This window comes from Cyprinodon tularosa, unplaced genomic scaffold (assembly GCF_016077235.1).
Source record: "Cyprinodon tularosa strain WSP-4 unplaced genomic scaffold, ASM1607723v1 ctg222, whole genome shotgun sequence".
Taxonomy (NCBI): domain Eukaryota; kingdom Metazoa; phylum Chordata; class Actinopteri; order Cyprinodontiformes; family Cyprinodontidae; genus Cyprinodon; species Cyprinodon tularosa.
The window spans coordinates 357,698-376,294 of NW_024038830.1; the positions used below are offsets into that span (position 1 = coordinate 357,698).

Below are 18,597 nucleotides of genomic sequence, written 5' to 3' on the forward strand. Positions count from 1 at the left end.
TCTGGACTCTGTTGCTGCTCAGCATCTGCTGCTCGCTCTCTAGAAACTCTGGGGGCGTGGCCGCCACAACTGTGGTCAAACCTCCCTTCTGGATTCTGCTGTGTTCTCCGTGAACGGACTGAACTTTGAATCAGGTCAGTGACTAGCTCCAAGTCGTATTCAGCTCCACATCCAGTCACTGACCTGTATTCTCCTATCCCTGCAGAGAGCAGCCCCGCAGCACACGGGCAGCCCCGTGTACCTGTTCGTGCCTAATAAACGCTTTGAACTTTCCCACTGCCTGTCTCGCCTCCAATTCTGGGTTCAATATTCTGAGATCATTACAGTCTTCAACACTTCAGCATCTGGAACTCTCTGGGCAGTGTTTGCTGTGTCTTGTTGGCAGTCGACTGGCTGGAATCCATCTCTTCCTGTGGGCATGGGCCGAACTTTAAGAGCAGGTTAGTAACTCAGACACTCATAATAATCCTCTGATTGATTAACGTGGTCACTAACCTGTGTTTTCTTCCTACAGAGGTTCCTGCCTTAGATGCCCTACCTGCCCATTGCAAATGTGTCGTTTTTTAATAGACGCCTTTTGAAATATCATACTGTCTGTCTGTATAAATACTGGGCCCTCTGTTCTGAGCCTTGACAATAACTGCGTAATAATTTGAAAGACAATGCTTACCCAGAGAGGAAGTCATTCAGCCTCTGCCAGACACCCAACAACCTTTTACCTCCCTGGGCAGACAGCTGCTGAAGACTTGGCTTTAAGCTTTGGCTGATGATCCTTCAATCAGAGAGAGATAAAGGAAGCAAGTGCAGAAAGTCAGCAAGTTACCAAACTAGAGACACCATACATAGATTAGGTGGACTCCTACATATAATTTCCTCTTTCTTTGATTTGGAAACTGTCCTTAAGGTTAAATCATATTTTGAGAATTAATGAATGCAAAAAAATAAATAAAATAAAATTTACGTTGCAATCAGCTAAATATGATTTCAACATTCTATTCCCATTTGACTTAAATACTTTACTTAAATAGTGAAACATATTAATGTAATCATTCATAGGTTAGTTTTTGATTCTTTTTAGCTATTCGGTGCAAAGTAGTCATTCAACTTGCATTTGAAGTGCTAGTACTGTGATTCTGAGAATAAATATATGAATAAATATAGCAAGACTTAATATCTTTTGTTTGATAAAACCGATATAAAGTCTTGATACATAACTATAATTAAAAGGCCAATCAGTTACTGCAGTTAATGACCCAGTGTAAATTAGGCTTATTTCTTTATTAAATACTGACACTGCCTATGTATGTATACATGTCCATTTACTAGAGCTAGGTGACCAGAAAAGTTGACAGGATGTGATACAAGTGTAGATTTTAATGATATAATTGAGCGTAAACATTCTGAGACCATCTCTAGGGAGGCTCATTCAGGGCAACCTGCCTCCTGCATCTCATGGAGACAAGACAACAGACTCACAGTCCTTGCTCTCATGGCAACAGATTGGTTTCAGCGTCTTTCTCTGACCAATCAGAGGCTGCATACTTGAAGAGAAATCCCTGTTGTCTCTCCATTTGGGTGTGTAGGAGGAGAGGGGGTTGAATCACGTGTGTTGTGGTTCACAACGCATCCTTCAGCAGAGTGCTGGCTTTAGGAGATGGCTTCTACATGGAGTGAAATTACACAGTTAGAAATTAGAATGCCTTTACAGTGAAAAATGCCTTTACAGGTAGGCATATATATATATATATATATATATATATATATATATATATATATATATATATATATATAGAGCATCATGTTTGTTACTGGGAAACATTGTTAGAAAGCTTAACTATCAGTGTTTTAACAGGTTTTTCTCTTCTTTGTTGTTATGTTGTTAGCTTTAAATACAAACATATAAAAAACCAAAAACCTTGAAAAGCTAATAACGTTATCATCATCAGCTTTATTTAAATTATACATATTTTGCCTAAGTAAGTAAAAAAAAAACAGACTTATATTATTAAACTATTAAAATAAAGGTATTCTAATATTATTATTACTTGTATTCTTTAACAACATATAATGTTCTTTTAAGTTTACTCAGGGATCTGTGAGTTTATGAAAGTAATATCTGAATGAAGAAAAAAAGGGAGGCTTGGAACACCTACCCAACAGGGATTCTTCTTCTAAGAACAAGCTCCAGTGAACATCACAAATTGACTTCTCCTCATAAACGCCTCCCAGCACAAAAGGCCTGGCTGTTGAAGAGCAGGACCCAACCTGAATGGCTGATTGAGGGCTGAACGGTCCTAATAATGAAAGACAGCAAGAAGGAGACAATCCCAACCAACTATCAATCAATAAACTGACTCTTCACAACATGGAAGCTCCTGTCAGGCATCATAGTGACAAAGACAAAGAGGCACATGGAACAACACATGACAGGGACACAGAAAGGCATTGGTAAAAATACCAGAGGAGCCAAACATTAACTACTGGTTAACAGAACAGTCGTCCGAGCCTGTAAAACCAGACAAAAAAACCTGTGCATAGCCCGGGTTGATTACAAGAAATCTATGACTCTTGCTACACACATGGATCATGGAAGTTGTGCAAGATCAAAAGCACTCTTAAAACCTTCATTGCAAACTCTATAGGGCTATGGAAAACCATACTTGAGGCCAACGTCAAGCCATTTGCAAACATCTCCATCAAATGTGGAATATTCCAAGAAGATTCTCTGAACCCCCCCCCCCTGATGTTCTGTGTAGGCCTGAACCCCCTCAGCCAAATAATCAACACGACTGCCTATGGATACTGACTTAGAAATGGAGCCACTATCAGCCACCTCCTGTATTAAATATACTCACCATGCGTGGTGGATATCACCCCAAATCCAGTATCCACAGACAATATATTAAGCGCAAAGAAGGAAGCAGAAGCCCAGTGGGCGTCAGAGACAACGTTAAAGATAAAATATTCAAGCTTCAAGAATACTACATCAGAAAGATGTGGATGAAGTGCTCAGTGAATGCATTAGACAGTGGAAGCTTGTTAAGAAGCAACTGGAGGAACCATCATGGGAGGAAAAACCCCTGCATGGGATTTATCACAGACAGATAGCCGAAGTGGCTGATATGACAAAATCTAGAAATTGACGGGCTGAAGGACAGCATAGCAGCACTGACCAGGGCAACACAGGAGCCTTGAGCACCAGAGCAATAAAGGCTGAGATCTGCCATACCAGACAAGACCCCAGATTCACAATATGCAAAGAGGCCCCAGAAACAATCCACCACTCACAGAAGGGTGTCAGATACACAAAGGAAAGGAAAACATGGAAAAACATAACCAAGTGGCTGGCATAGTGAACATAATCACCTTGGCCACCTCCTAAGGTGACGGACATGACAGAATAAAGATCCTGTTGGTCTTCCAGCTACAAACAGACAAAATGGTTGTGGCAACCAAACAGACATAGTGATCACTGACAAGCAGCAGAGGGCAGCTGGAGTGATTGATGTAGTCATCCCAAATGATGGAAACTTCAGGAAAAAAGAACAAGAGAAACTTGAAAACCACCAAGGGCTCAGGGAAGAACTAGAAATAGCCTGGAAGGGGAAGGCAAATGTAATGCTGTGGTCATTGTAGCACTCAGGGCAGTAACCCCCACAGTGGAGAAGTGGCTCCAACAGATACCTCGAGAAACATCAGACATCTCAGTCCAGAAATACACAGTTTTAGGGAAAGCTAAGATACTGCGAAGAAACCTCAAGCTCCCAGGTCCCTGCTAGAGGACCCAAGCTTGAGACAAAGAAGCCACCCATACCATCAAGTACGGGGGGTGGAGGAGAGCAGTTTTTAATATATAGACACAAACACACACACCCACACACACATATATAAAAAATATCAAACAGGATAACAGAATATTAAAGACTGAGCTCAGAATTCTGGTTTATTTCTTATATGAGCAGTGACCCCCAAGCCTACCACTCAAGTAGTTACCTTTACATGGTCAACAAAACAAATGCTTTGGAGATACCGCCACAAAGCCATGATCTCTGTCCCACAGCAGGTTTATGCAGTGATGAAATGCTTTGTGTAGACAAGGAGGAACAGAAGCTTAACATGTGTTCCGTCAGGAGGAATGGGCCAAACATTCAGCAAACTGTTCCAAGTATCTGGAGAAAACATATATCACAGATTTACAGGCCATTTACCAAGTGACTGTATATGAACTACAATTTAAAAGTCAAAGGAAAGTTAAAAAAGAACTTTCAAATTGTTGTTACATTTAGCATGCTAAAATATATTAATTCATACTCACCTTAACCCTATAATGCCAAATGTATCGTATTTGATACATACAGTTTCTGAAATGTTTTGCATCCGACACCTTTTGCATAATTTAATGGTAAAAACTTTGCTCAAAATCCTATTGTACACAATCAGATATACCTGATAACAGCCAGTAGAAGACTGCACAAAAATTATCTTGACTTATCACATAGTAATAAATTATTAATATCAAAAATGTATTTCTGTTTTTTCTTTTTACATATTTTGTTAAAAGGGCAAATAAGGAATTCAAACAAAAAAAAAAGTAATTTTCTGTTTTGTTTTATTCTTGGATCGGGCTTTAAAGGGTTAAATGAGAAGGCTTTAGTCCTATTTAATGTAAGATAGTGAGAAGAAAGGATGTGTGTGTTTTATATAGCTTACGTACATATCTGTTTCCCCTGCTTTTGATTCTTTATGTAAATGCAAAACTTATCTGTATGGCACCGTGCGTTGGCCTCAAAAACTGTATAAATCATTACAGCTTCAGAGATTAAGTTATTAATGCGATGTAAACATCCTACATCCTGTCACGCGACTATGCACTGATAACCCAGCTGGACACTCTGTCTTCTTGCTAAAGCATTTTGAAAAACAGGACAGTTTCCCTCTTAGCCTGTCATCTCAATTTTTTCGTAATTGTAAAATTCATAAACATTAGTCTTAAAACAGCTGATTAACCTCATACTAGTTAAGATTACTAACCAACTCCCTGCTGTTTGCTTTTTATCAGTAGCGTAATCTCACTGATGAGATTACGCCATGAGACAATTTTTACCAGTTACCACATTTTATTTGAAAATTTCTCAGAAGATTTGTAAGAATGTTTTTAGAGATATATTCATTCTATTGACTGTTTTTGATTAAATTTGAAGATGGACCTTTGTGCCATTATGGCCTCTGTTTGTCTGTCTGTCAAGATCTGATATATTTAACCACAAAGGTTCAACTGCAATGAAGTCCCTGAACTCGGGGGTGTTGACTAGAAGGGGGGAGGTGTGCCTTCAGAGCCCCACATTAGGGCCGGTGTAACCTTTCCTCCAGATTCCCCGGCTTTTCTAAATGGGCTGCCCCACTTATGTGACTAACAGACTGCTGTACTCAGACCGGACTGCTTGTCATTCCTCTGAGCAAACTAGTTTTCCCCGTAGCTCCTCCCTCATCAGATCTCTGCCCACTAACAGCTGGCACTGAAACTGCCCTCAATGCTCCCTGAGGTCATGCTTATGTGAGTCATACCTGGGTAGGGCCTTTCCTAGCAGCGCCGGGAAAACACACCTACTGCACTACGCTCTGCTGCAGGCAAGCTGCTGACAAAACAACAGATCAACAATGAGACAAACATGACAAACACAGTCAGTTTTCTCCCTGAGAAATTACAAAACACTGCATACACCTGCATTAACAAAGTCAAAACAAGGATTCATCTATGTTATTTTAGGTATCTTTGGTTAGACCTGGACAGTTATTACGCTTATAATCATATATTTGACAGTAATCTAAAGTTTTAAGGCATATATGACTTCGGGCTATAGTGTAAAATTATATTTAACAACAGGTTATGGAAGGGTTGATGCATGTTGGCAAACACATGCAGTTAGTGATGGGTTTGTGTGTCTATCATGTGATTCTTGCTTGAAATACATTTTGGTTTTAAACCATTAACTCCTAAAAGATTAAACTTTATGACATTAAAAGAGGTCAATAACGTGCAAACCTGCTGACAGTTTCGCAATTTCCGGCTTTTTGCTAACAGAACGCCAGATGAGCATCACAGTGAGACAGACACCCGCGCTTTCCTGGTGCCGGTGTTGCATTCAAGGATGTCAGAATAGTTAGAATGAGTGTTTTATAACAGGGCTTTACATGAATATGCCTTTCCTGAAGGGCAAGTGGTGTGGAGGTTATGTAAGCTGTTGAAAACCACCAAAATAGTTTTATTCTATCAAATTAACTGAAGAAATGACAAAAGTATGAAAAAATATATAATTTATAGAGGAAATTTAGAAATAATGTATTATAATGGAAAAAATTAATCTCAAATATGTTTTAGTGATGAGCAGTTTGAATACTAAGAATTTTACATGGAAAAATACTTTTCACTCAGTTTTAACATTCTGGATTTTTTTAGCTATTTCAGTATCTATTGTGCCTTTGCAAAAAAAACAACAACTAGCATTTGCTCTCAGTTCCTCTTTATTCCGTTAGTCTTCAATAAAGTTCAGTCAACCAACTGCCCTCTGAAGCTATCTTATCACCTGTGTGTAAACCTATATCTGTTTTCTTAAGGACTGAGATGTTTGTTAGAGAATATTGAAAAAAAGCAATAAAACAAAAGAACACAGCAGAAATGTCAAAGAGAAAGTTGCAGAGAAGTTTAAAACAGGATTTGCTTATTAAGCAATATAGAAAGATTTTAAGATCTCACAGAGCTCAGTTCAATCCAACTAAATATGTAATGAGTATGGCATATCTGCAAACCAGTTGTGGTTCTAGACCAAATGTACCAGGGGGCCAGGAGGGGGCCAGCGTGTTATCATGGGGGCACAGAAAAGCATGAAATAAAAAACAGGCCAAGGGATTCAAATATATGCATGAAATGAAATTTCTATTCAATTAGGTTTCATTAAAATTATATATCTTATTAGGTAAATAAACATTCAAAATTTAGGAATTTTAAATATTTTGACTAAATTTAAGTTATAATTACGTCTTTCTATAAAATCTGAATAAGAACTCAAGAGAAACTGGTAAATTCAGTTATAAAAATTTAAGTATCTTTTTTTTTTATTTTCAAAAAAAACATTTAGCAGATGAAAACTGGGATCATATCTCAATACCACTGAAGCTGTCACCTTATTGTTTTTAAATACGTAGTAAAATAGAATTTGTAAAAAAAATAAAATAAATAAATAAAATAAATGAAATAGATCCAAAGGATCTATCAGTAACCATGTCCATTCCAGCACATATCATCATTAGAATTCCTTTGAATATCATGTCTTCAGTACAGGGGCCATAACAGGGGCCAGGACATGATCTACAGGGGCACTGGTCCCCGTTGTCTTCTTTCTAGAACCGCCCATGTTGCAAACCTATCAAAAACATCCCTGATCAGCTGAATGAGTGTGAGATTAGTAAGAAAATCAGCCAAGAGACCTGTGATGAATCTAGAGGAGCTGCAGAGTTCCCAAGCTCTACAAACTACAACCGTTTCTTCACACAATGAGCTGTACTTAATGTAAGAAGTCAGTCTTTGGAAAATTTGTTTTCCACAGTAGTTTCTTTGTGTGTGTGTTTCCTTCTTGAAAGGGGTGCTCTGTTCAAATGAGATTAAAGTTAAACACAAAAATAAAAATTTTTAAACTTTGTGTAGTGGAAAATAAACACCATAAACATTTTCCATTAACACAAAACAAAGTAGCAGCAGTATTATGCTCTGGGCATCAGTTTGATGTCTATGCCAAGCTTAATGAGGTTGTTTATAAAATTTAGTCCTGGTTACAAAAAAATTCATTAGGTGTTTTTTTTTTTTTTTTTTTTTTTTACAGCTTCCTAAAATTCTATAGGGGACTTACATTTATGTAAACAGCAAAAAAAAAAAGAAAAAAAAAAAAGAAAAGAAAAACTAAAAAACCAACTATTTACTATTTTATAAGGGTGTAAGTCTGGACTTAAATCAGTTTGGTTTGCTATTGAATGACATTAAGCTGCCTGTTCTTTCTACATAAAAAATTTCCAGTGGGCCAGAGAACAATTCTGCAAAATTAGAGGACTAGATCTCTTTCTGGGAAATGCTGTAGAGGTCAGTCGGGATAATTTGGCTCCCTTTGTAAATGAAATCAATACTCAGAAATAATTTTGAATTCCACATTATCTCTGTCTAGAAATGTTTGTTTTTTTATGACCTGAAATAATAAAAAAGTGGAACAGATAAAAGAGGGGAAATTAGAGCTTGACCGATACAAATTTTTTGTTCAATTTTTTTTAGATGTGGATAAATTTTTTTTTTTTTACATCAATCTAACCTAATTTCCAGTATGTGCTGCCTATTTTTAGTGGGCATTTAAAGCGAATATTGCTTTTCCTACCCGCATTAATGTGATTAAATTGACACAATAATGCAAAATGCTGCACAAGTCTGAATTAGAACAAAAATAAAACATAAATACAAACAGAATATTAACAGCAGAAAGCATATAGAGGAAAAGTTGATGCATATGCTTTGATTAATCTCAAAGCATGGCTGCTGAATGCTCTATTAAATCAACAAACCCATGAAAAAAATAAGAAAAAAAACTAAGTAGGCCAGCAGATGTATTAGTGTATCTGTGGTGCAAATACGTTTTCAAAATTAGTAATAGATAACCCTAATTACTAAACGTTCACTGAAAGCCAAAGTAAATGCAAACATCTTAATTTTTTTAAAAGAATAAATTATGCATAGTTTTTATATGGAAACTACAGTTGTAGAGGAAAAAGTGAATAAGCCGGATAAAAAAAAACGCTAAAGCTATAGAGCACAGTTCCGTGTCAGCAAGTTATTCCCACAATCCTCAAACGCAGCATAGACCGGCCTGACCTTTCTCCCACTTTAAAGACTGCCAGTTCATCGGGTTCACCCTGACACTGCTGACTCTGTGGCCACGCCCACCAACGGCCACGCACCCTATTTCCTCCAACCGTCCAGCAAGCACGCACTGTTCACGCGCTCTCTGCTCTCCCATTGGCCAGTGCGCCGCACTCGCCGTACGGCGATTGGCCGGGTGTTGCCACCCGTGAGTACGTGTAGTGAGTTTTGTTTTTCTGTCCTACCCATGTTTTACACACAGCTCAGCTGAGAGGAAAAAAAAAGAGAGCCGATCTGAACTGAAGTCCATCCTGGACCAAGCTAAAGCTCTTTTTGTTCCACACTGGCTTCTACAACATTAAAGCGACATTTTTCGGTGTGTCTGCTTCAGGGGAATCAGGAAATATTAATGACATGGACTTAAAAGAGGTGAGATAATTTTTAAACTCTTTGTTTATTTTTTATCCCAAACAGTAACACAATGTTCCCTTCTACTATTAAACCCTCATCTAAAGCAAATTGGCACGAATTTCATAGGGTTTTAATTTTTTATGTTTTGTATTTATAATAAAATATGTATTTATGTAAGACACTTATTTCAGTGTTTGATACAAAATGCATGAATGTGTATTTATAAAATACTGATAATGGAAAAAGCAGCCCGAATGCAGTCAATAATGCTTGGTAAATCGTGAGTGAGTCAGTTTTTTTTTTGGTAAATTTTGAGACAAAGTTGTTCCATTGCCAAAACTACTTCCTGATGCGAACCGCTTTATGGGGATTTCACATGGCTGATCTGGCAGCGCGTCACTGCTGAGTCTATATTTGGGCGGGGGAGGCGCCCTGGCCTCAGTCCAGAGGCGGTGCGTGCAGGGCTGGGGTGTAGCCACCCAACACCCCCCTCTCTCCCAGATTGGTAGCATCATCCAGTTTGGCCCGGGAAATTCAGCTACAACAGCACTGACCAAGCACACACTGCTGCTTTATTTTACAGCACAAGACTTATTATCTTTTATAACTGGAAGGAAGTGAGTTAAAAATACATATTTGATTCTTTGTTGGTCCCAGGCAGGACATATGGATCAGTGTGGGCCGTGCCTGAAGAGAAGAAGGCACGACAGCGATCAGTCTGTCTCCAGTGGAACCAGCAGCTGTTCTGGTTTGGAGTACACCGATCTGGAAGCAGCTGAAGCTCTGGTGTGTATGAGCTCCTGGGGTCAGCCCGTGTTCCTCAGCAGCAGAGAGAAGCTCATTCCCTGCAAGCCCCGGCCCCTCACTCCAGCTTCTGATTCCTGTGACTCCCTCCTGCCCCTGGATCTCCACGAGCCCCAGAGGGACTTTGTATCCCTCTCCTCTCTGGTAAGATCCTGGCGTGGATTACTCTGTAAATAAAGTCTTGAATAGTGAACTTATCCTTTGTTTAAGATGCTAACATGAGGGAAGGGATGCCTGAAAGATAACTCAAACTGCAAGGTGATTCATCTTCAGATCAGGTGCAGTTAGAGCCATAAAAATTAAGTTTATTACTCAGATTATCTGATATTTCTGGACCTTCATGCTATCTGTGATCATTTGCCCTCGTTTACTTTTTCCTTGTGTCTTTGTCAGGCTTAAATAACTTAACTACTAAATCATTAAAAAAATTTAATATTGAATGAAACATAATGCTAGATCTACGGAAGAGGATTAGGGCCACTGAGAAAAACAAAAAAAGTTAACTGATTTTTAAAATTTATTTCAGTATAATATCAGAAAAAAAGTCAGAATTCTGACTTTAATCTCAGAATTCTGACTTTAATCTTGGAATTCTGACTTTTTTCTCAGGATTCTGACTTTAATCTCAGAATTTTGGATCTTAATGCAGATGGGCACCATGAAGGAATAGATGTGAGAGCACTCAGCTTCACTCAAAAAGATGCATGTTATTTGGGAGGGCCAGTAACAAATTGGTGAAAAATGACGAAATTAGACGTTTTACTTTCCAGAGGGGCCCCCGGTGATGCTATTTCATTAATGGAGGAGCAGAAGGTCATTAAAACAAGAGAGCTGGTCTCTAAAACAGACATGAGTACAGCTTAATGCTAACATGTTTGTTAGCTGTCAGATAACAGTCAGAATTCTGAGATTAAAGTCAGAATTCTGACTTTTTTCCCTTATTAAACTAAAATAATATTTAAAAATCAGTTAACTTCTTTTATTTTTTCAGTGGCCCTAATCCTCTTCTGTATAGATCAACCTGAACAACATGGGGAAAAAAATAACAGGCTAACAAAATTAAAGTTAATGGCACCAATCCACATTATTTTACCTTTTAATACTAATGTTTTTTTTTTTTAAGACTACCATAAACTCCCCTCTAAAAGCACGTATCATATGTGCATATGTATACCCTAAAAGGACTTGAGCTTTGTGGAAAAGAGAGTCATAAAAACAGTAAATCATGTTAAAGGTCATCCTGAAAACAAACAAATCAGCTGTAGCGGTTCAAAATGGCCCCGATAGAGAAATGTAATTTTCTATCAGGAGTGATAAAAAAATATTCATATCAGATTTAAAACTATTATCCACAAATGAAGACAAGCATGGTGCAGAGATGGACCTTCTCAGGAGTGGTCAGCCATCCACAATTACTTCAAAGGGACATTAGTGAATCTTTAAATTTAATTGAACTTGAACTGTGCTTTCCATCAGAAAATCCTGAAGGAGGATGCTTGGTCTTCAGCTTGTCGCCTTGTTTAGAAGTGGCCTAGTCAAAGGCCAGACTCAGATCTACCCTACATGCTGTGACATGGCTTACAGTAGACTGCTGGTGCTCTAAAACCCTGCAGTATAGCTGGAATAAAACAGATTTGTGAAAAGCAGAGCATAAATTAGGCAGCAGTGAAAGAGAAATTGCTAGTTGATGCAGGGACTTGAGTAGAGTTGTTGCCGCTAAGGGAGGCACAGCCAGTTATTAGGCTGTGGGGACAATTACTTTTCAGAAAGGACCAAGTTGGTATGGATAGGTTTTTGAAATCGTTGGTTAACAAATTCAGTTTGTCCATTTTATGTCTGATGATCACATTCGTTTCAAGCCTTGAGACATTTAGCAGAACCAAGGCTGTAATGGGAGCGTTTTCATCAAACCATCTCTGTTATGACAGTATTGTTATTGTGACACACAGTAATTCTTCTGATTTCTTTTGCAGTGCATGACACCTCCCCACAGCCCCAGCTTTGCTGAGACCTCCCCAGGCACCACGGTCCAGTCTACCCCCAGCCCAACCGTGTCCAGGACTCTCTCTGGGTCTGAGCGCCACCAGCCCATCCAGGCATCCTCTCCTGAAAGGACCCCTTCCCTGCCCGCTCAGCCACACCCCTGCAGAGCCATGGCAACCAGCGTCATCAGACACACTGCAGACAGAGACCTGTGCCAGCACCACATTCCAGTCACCTCCATTTCACAGGAAACTACAAACACTGTAAGCGTAGCAGGAACAATGGTGTGCAGGCTGCAGGAATGCTTTGTAAACACACCTCAGCCTCCACCTGCAGTGGAAACGCAGCGCCCTGTTAGTCCCATTAAACCTTCGGACAACATCTTTACCCCCAACACCCAACCACAAAACCCATCAACAAGCCCAACCGCAGCCCTCTCCCCTCCTCCAGTGACCACTCCTCAAATCATCTGCCAGATGTTCCCCATCTGCAGCCAGTCAGGTATAATCTCAGCCTTCATCCCCAGCCCAGGTCAGGCCCCTGGTACTGGAATTCGGACTACCACAACCCCCATCCTCCCCCAGCCCACCTCAACCAACAGGAACCCCCTCCAGCAGCCCCTTATTGTTGGTTCCGCAGTGCCACAGGCCACAGTAATGCTAGTCCTCCCTCAGCCCTCGGTCTCTCAGGCCCCTCAGGGACCACAAACTGTCATGACCCTGGGCAACACTAAACTGCTACCTCTGGCCCCAGCCCCAGTGTACATGCCTGCTGGGCCCTGCAGCAACACAGCGGCCACAAAAGTTGTCTTTTCTCGCAGGAGAAACTACATCTGCAGCTTTCCGGGCTGCAGAAAAACTTACTTCAAGAGTTCACACCTCAAGGCTCATCTGCGAACGCATACAGGTAAGGATCCTTTTGGCTGCCAAATGTGAGCTTTTTTTCATATGTCAATACATTTCTGAAAGACAAAAGACTGAGCTCATTGTTCTGTGTTGGAATTGACGTGCTGAGGATTCATGACAACAGCGTGACTCACTTGTTTTTCCCCATCTGTCCTGTTTTCCCTCCCGAAGGCGAGAAACCATTCGGCTGCAGTTGGGACGGCTGCGACAAGCGGTTTGCACGCTCTGATGAGCTCTCCCGCCACCGGCGCACGCACACCGGCGAGAAGAAGTTCGTCTGTCCGGTGTGTGATCGGCGATTCATGCGCAGCGACCATCTGACCAAACATGCCCGCCGCCACATGACCACGAAGAAAATCCCTACCTGGCAGGCGGACGTTCGCAATATTAGCAAAATGGCTGCAGACAAAACACCTCCCTCTAAAGCTGCCATCGCCACCCTTAGCATGCTAGTGCCCGCCAGCTCCAAGTAGACTCTGAACTACCGCCATTTCCTCTGTCCGTGCATATTTAGGCAAATGGATGCTCTCATTTGTAGCAACTGATAAAAATAAAAAGTAAAAAAAGTATTTTTATTTTAAAATATCGAATTTAATTTCTGGCCACTTTTCTTTTTTGAGGTCAAAAACAGACAAGTTGACACTTGAACTGGTTTGATATACTTATTTTTATTAAGATAATTGAGAAAAATCACCATTACGTAAGAAATGGTCCTTTTTTTTTTTATATATCCTTGGAATAACATCTATCTCATACTCTGCCTCTAGGAGGCGCTGTTTCTTGCGTACAACTACCACATATTTTTTCCCTCATAAAGGGAACTTTGCTGCTAATTTCACACCTTCAACTATTTCTGAGGATTATTTTTTTGTACCCGACTTTGTCAATTACAAAAGTCTGGAAAGAAAAGCTTCGTACCAGAAAAGTGTCGATTTGATTCCTGCTCTCACGTGTTTTCCTTCTGTCCGCCTAAATTCACATTGATCTCTTTCAACCTCTATTTATACAACAAAACCTTTTTCACCTGTGCATCTAGAATTATCAAATAAAACTTTACTGGCAGCATTTTTTTGTATGACAAGATAATTATTTGTATTTTAGATGTTATGTGGAAGCTGAATAAATTAGAAACAGCTTACCTTAATATAGGTTGCCAACGGCAAAATTAGACTTATTCGGACATGTCTCCGACCGTTAGATGTCGGAGGTTCTTCTAGCAAAGTCTTTAAAATACCCATCAATTTATATTTACGGGAATTAAATACTAGCTTCACTGGAAATTGTTTGAGGTGAAGTTTCAGAAGAAGCCTATTATTAGTTTGGGTTTTTCTATCACATTGAATGCACAAAACTGTTACAATTCACCATAGAAGGGCCAATTCAAGGGAAAAAAACAAACATTAGATGCTTAGACACATGAGAAAAATGTAATTAAAGACATTCATGTCCAGTGTGTATGGACAGTGATATCTCAGGATGAATTGTAAACTATAAAGATGTGTAAGACTATTAGAGAAATGGTCAGTTTTCTCTATTGTTTTTTTGTTTTAACTCTGATTATTTCTGCTTATCTGGTTTTGACTAAGGAAAGACAGGGGGGGGGGTTCTTTTTTTCTTTGAATATTTAGTATTTGAAAAACACTTTCATTACTGGACTCTACTCAGAAAATGGAACCACCAAAAAAAAAAAAATGCACGGACCTTCTTCACTCCTGAGACACCAGAGGGATGACAAAAATGGCGGTTTATCTTTTACTTCTAAAAGACAGAACATGCACTGGACTTTTCCTGCTCTACTGCTCATTTTGTACATGGATTTCCTCTAAACGATTCTTCGTTTACTTGTTTTCTATTGTTGATTTGTTTGTACTCATCCTTGCCAAAGCTTTTGTAATGACATTTGTTGACATTTCGTTTTTGTCCACCTCCTACAAGACAATATATTTGTTTAAATACTGATGTCTATGTGAATGTATTGTTTGTTTCAGTATAAATTACATCTTTTTTGTCTAATTTGGGGAAAAGGGTGACAAAAAGTGTATATTTGAAACTAATTATGAGTATTTTGATTGTACCCCAAATGTACCTGCCCGTCTGACTTTTCGTATTATTTAATATCATGTTTGTAATTAAAAAGTGATACTTAAATGAGTTATTCCTTTTGTGATCTTTGAGTGGAGATGAAGTGTAATTAGTAGCGTTTTCTAGCTGAATGATTCAGAAACATGGTTTCCACCCACATCCTGGAGTTTTACTCTACCTTCTTTACCGTGGCCTTTTTTGGTCAGCTGAGCCTCATTCTGTTCTTCCAAATGAGCTTACTACCCCGTGGGTAGTTTCCTGCTGGCCTAAACTGATTTCTGTGAGAGTGTTATAAAAGCTCTGCTGGCAGTTCCTCCGGGAACATCGTGTGCTCATGATAATCTGAGAGGCAGAATGGTTGGTGAGTCAGAAGTGACAGACGGGGTGCTTGCTTTTTATTAACAGATCTTTTGGATTTTTTTTAGGTCCAAAAACAGTTTGATAAAGATGCTGGGATCCCATTTTCAAAGCTCAAAAAACCTTATAGTTTGTATACATATTTATTAGCACTACAGCATTACTTACACAATAAAAAAATCACATTATTTTTCAATAAAATGTAAAAATTAAACATGATTCGATAAGACTAAAATAATGAGCATGGGAGTTTAATATATAGATTTTTTTTGTTCCTTTATTAATTTCAGTACTCCCCATACACAAAAAATGAACAAAATGTATTTGATACCAGGCCTAATACCATGTACTGTCTGCAGAACTGATTCTGAGAAAAAAAAATGTTATTCCAAATGAGTATTAAAGAGACACAGATTGCTCTATTTTAAAAGGCAGAACAAAGAAACAAAAAAAATTACAAGTTTAGAATTTAAACTAATGTCACATAAAAAAGCTGGTCAAATTTTATTCAGTTTTGATTAACAATTATATATTTACCCAGAACAAATGTAAAAAGACATCAAATAGATAATTCGAGAAAGGATAATTTCCACAAAGGTAAAATACCAGATTAAACTCTTCCTTTGTTTCGCTGTCTCACATTGATCAGCGCTGGTTTCACGCTCATTAAATACACCGTCATCCAATCACATCCCGGAAAAACTGAACTGCTGGGGGCGCGACCAATCAGCGCTCTTCCCTGCACCCCGCCCACCTGCCTCACTAACAGACACGCTCACTGGACGAATGCCACAAATTTGATCCACAGCGACCTCTGCTGTCCATAGCAGGTCATCACTATCTACAACTGAAAAGAGATGCCAAGTTTATAAATATAGATAAAACTTTTTTAATTGAATTTCACAAGCAATGAAAAACTGAAAAGAATATCTTGTAAATTCCTTCATTGTTATGAAGATAAATTATTATAAACTATTTCTTCTAAAACTTTTGTTTTTTTGTCTTTGTTTTTTTTTTTTTTTTTTTTTTTTTTTTTTTTGCATAAACTTTTGATCAGCTGTTGCACATTTGAGTTTGGCTTCAAATAATTCAACTTAGCTCTTTCCAGAGGTGGGTAGGGTGTCCAAAAATTTTATTTAAGTAAGAGTAGCACTACTTCATCATATTTTTTTACTAAAGTAAAAGTATAAAGTAACCTTTAAAGAAATTACTAAATTAAGAGTAAAAAAAAGTATTTGGTAAAAAGGTTAACTGATCTACTCACTATGACTAACTGACTGATTTAATGTTTTATAAAATTATGTAAAATTGAACAAAAATATTATATATGAAAATTCTGGTGTCTCAAAGAATACGATCAAATTAAACATATAACTGAGAGCCATAGCTCTGTTGAACCGTCCATTCCACCTGCTCTTAGCAGCAATGATTTTATGGGATTCTTTATAAATAAGATTGATCTTATTAAAAATAAGATCATAAGCACTCCTCTATCCGCGATTGTACCTGAGGTAGTCATGGAATCTGAACCGGGTTTAGACTGCTTTGATCCAGTTGAACTCTCTGAATTAGCAAAATTATTGTCTTCATCTAAGCCTTCAACTTGTATGTTAGATCCAGTTCCAATCAGGTTATTTAAGGAGGTATTCCCTTTGATCTCCTCCTCCATTTTAGATGTGATTAATCTATCTCTGTTACAGGGATATGTACCTAAAGCTTTTAAGATTGCTGTAATTAAACCTCTGCTTAAGAAACCGTCTCTTGACCCAGATGACTTGGTCAATTATAGACCTATATCCAATCTTCCTTTCTTATCCAAAATTCTTGAGAAAGTAGTTGCCAAACAAGTTTGCGATCACTTCCACCATAATGAACTTTTTGAAGAGTTTCAGTCTGGCTTTAGAGCTCATCATAGCACTGAAACAGCTCTGGTGAAAGTCACTAATGATATTCTCATGGCCTCAGATAATGGACTTGTATCTGTGCTCGTCCTGTTGGATCTTAGTGCTGCATTTGATACAGTTGACCATAATATTCTTTTAGAAAGACTTGAATATTTTGTTGGAATTAAAGGAACAGCACTAGACTGGTTTAAATCTTATCTATCTGATCGAATTCAGTTTGTTCATGTTAATGATAGATCTTCAACACGCTCAAAGGTTACCTGTGGAGTACCACAGGGATCAGTGCTAGGACCAATTCTCTTTACTTTATACATGCTCCCAATTGGTAGAATTATTAGACAGCATGGGATTAATTTCCACTGTTACGCTGATGATACCCAGCTATATCTGTCTATAAATCCAGATGAAGCTAACCCATTACATAGATTACAGGCATGTCTTGAAGACATAAAAACCTGGATGACTCTTAATTTTCTGCTTCTGAATGCAGACAAAACAGAAGTTATAGTCTTTGGACCAGAGTCTCTGAAAAAGAAACTGATTAGCCAGTCACTTCATTTGGATGGGATTAAACTGATTTCAGATAATAAAGTAAAAAATCTTGGTGTTATTTTTGATCAGGACCTGTCATTTAAATCCCATATCAAAGAGGTTTCTAGAATTTCCTTCTTTCATCTGAGGAACATTGCAAAAATTAGAAATATCCTGTCCAGGGGTGATGCTGAGAAACTAGTCCATGCATTTGTTACTTCAAGGCTGGACTATTGTAATTCTTTACTATCAGGAAGTCCACAAACTGTAGTTAAAAGCCTTCAGCTGATCCAAAATGCTGCAGCCAGAGTTCTAATGAAAATTAAAAAGAGAGATCATATCTCGCCTATCCTGGCTTCTCTTCATTGGCTTCCTGTTAAATCAAGAATAGAATTTAAAATCCTCCTTCTCACATATAAAGCCTTAAATGGCCAAGCTCCATCTTATATCAGAGATCTGATTGTTCCTTATGTTCCTAACAGAGCACTTCGCTCTCAATCTGCAGGTTTACTAATCGTTCCTAGAATTTCTAAAAGTAGAATGGGAGGCAGATCTTTTAGTTATCAGGCTCCTCTCCTGTGGAACCAACTACCAGTTTTAGTCCGTGAGGCAGACACCCTGTCTACTTTTAAGGCTAGGCTTAAAACTTTCATTTTTGATAAAGCTTATAGTTAGGGTGGCTCAGGTTATCCTGAGCTATCTCTATAGTTATGCTGCTATAGGC

The 18,597-nt window shown here is 38.5% G+C and overlaps 1 protein-coding gene across 1 annotated transcript; it reads left to right on the plus strand.

Annotated features, from left to right (window-relative positions):
* The first annotated feature begins 9,136 nt into the window (after positions 1-9,136).
* LOC119784276 (Krueppel-like factor 11) lies at positions 9,137-15,150 on the plus strand. The gene is made up of 4 exons (XM_038286253.1): positions 9,137-9,325; positions 9,965-10,255; positions 12,085-13,000; positions 13,171-15,150. Exons 1-4 carry the CDS (start codon positions 9,311-9,313, stop codon positions 13,470-13,472), a joined length of 1,524 nt encoding a protein of 507 aa, XP_038142181.1. The 5' UTR covers positions 9,137-9,310; the 3' UTR covers positions 13,473-15,150.
* Positions 15,151-18,597: the final 3,447 nt, after the last annotated feature.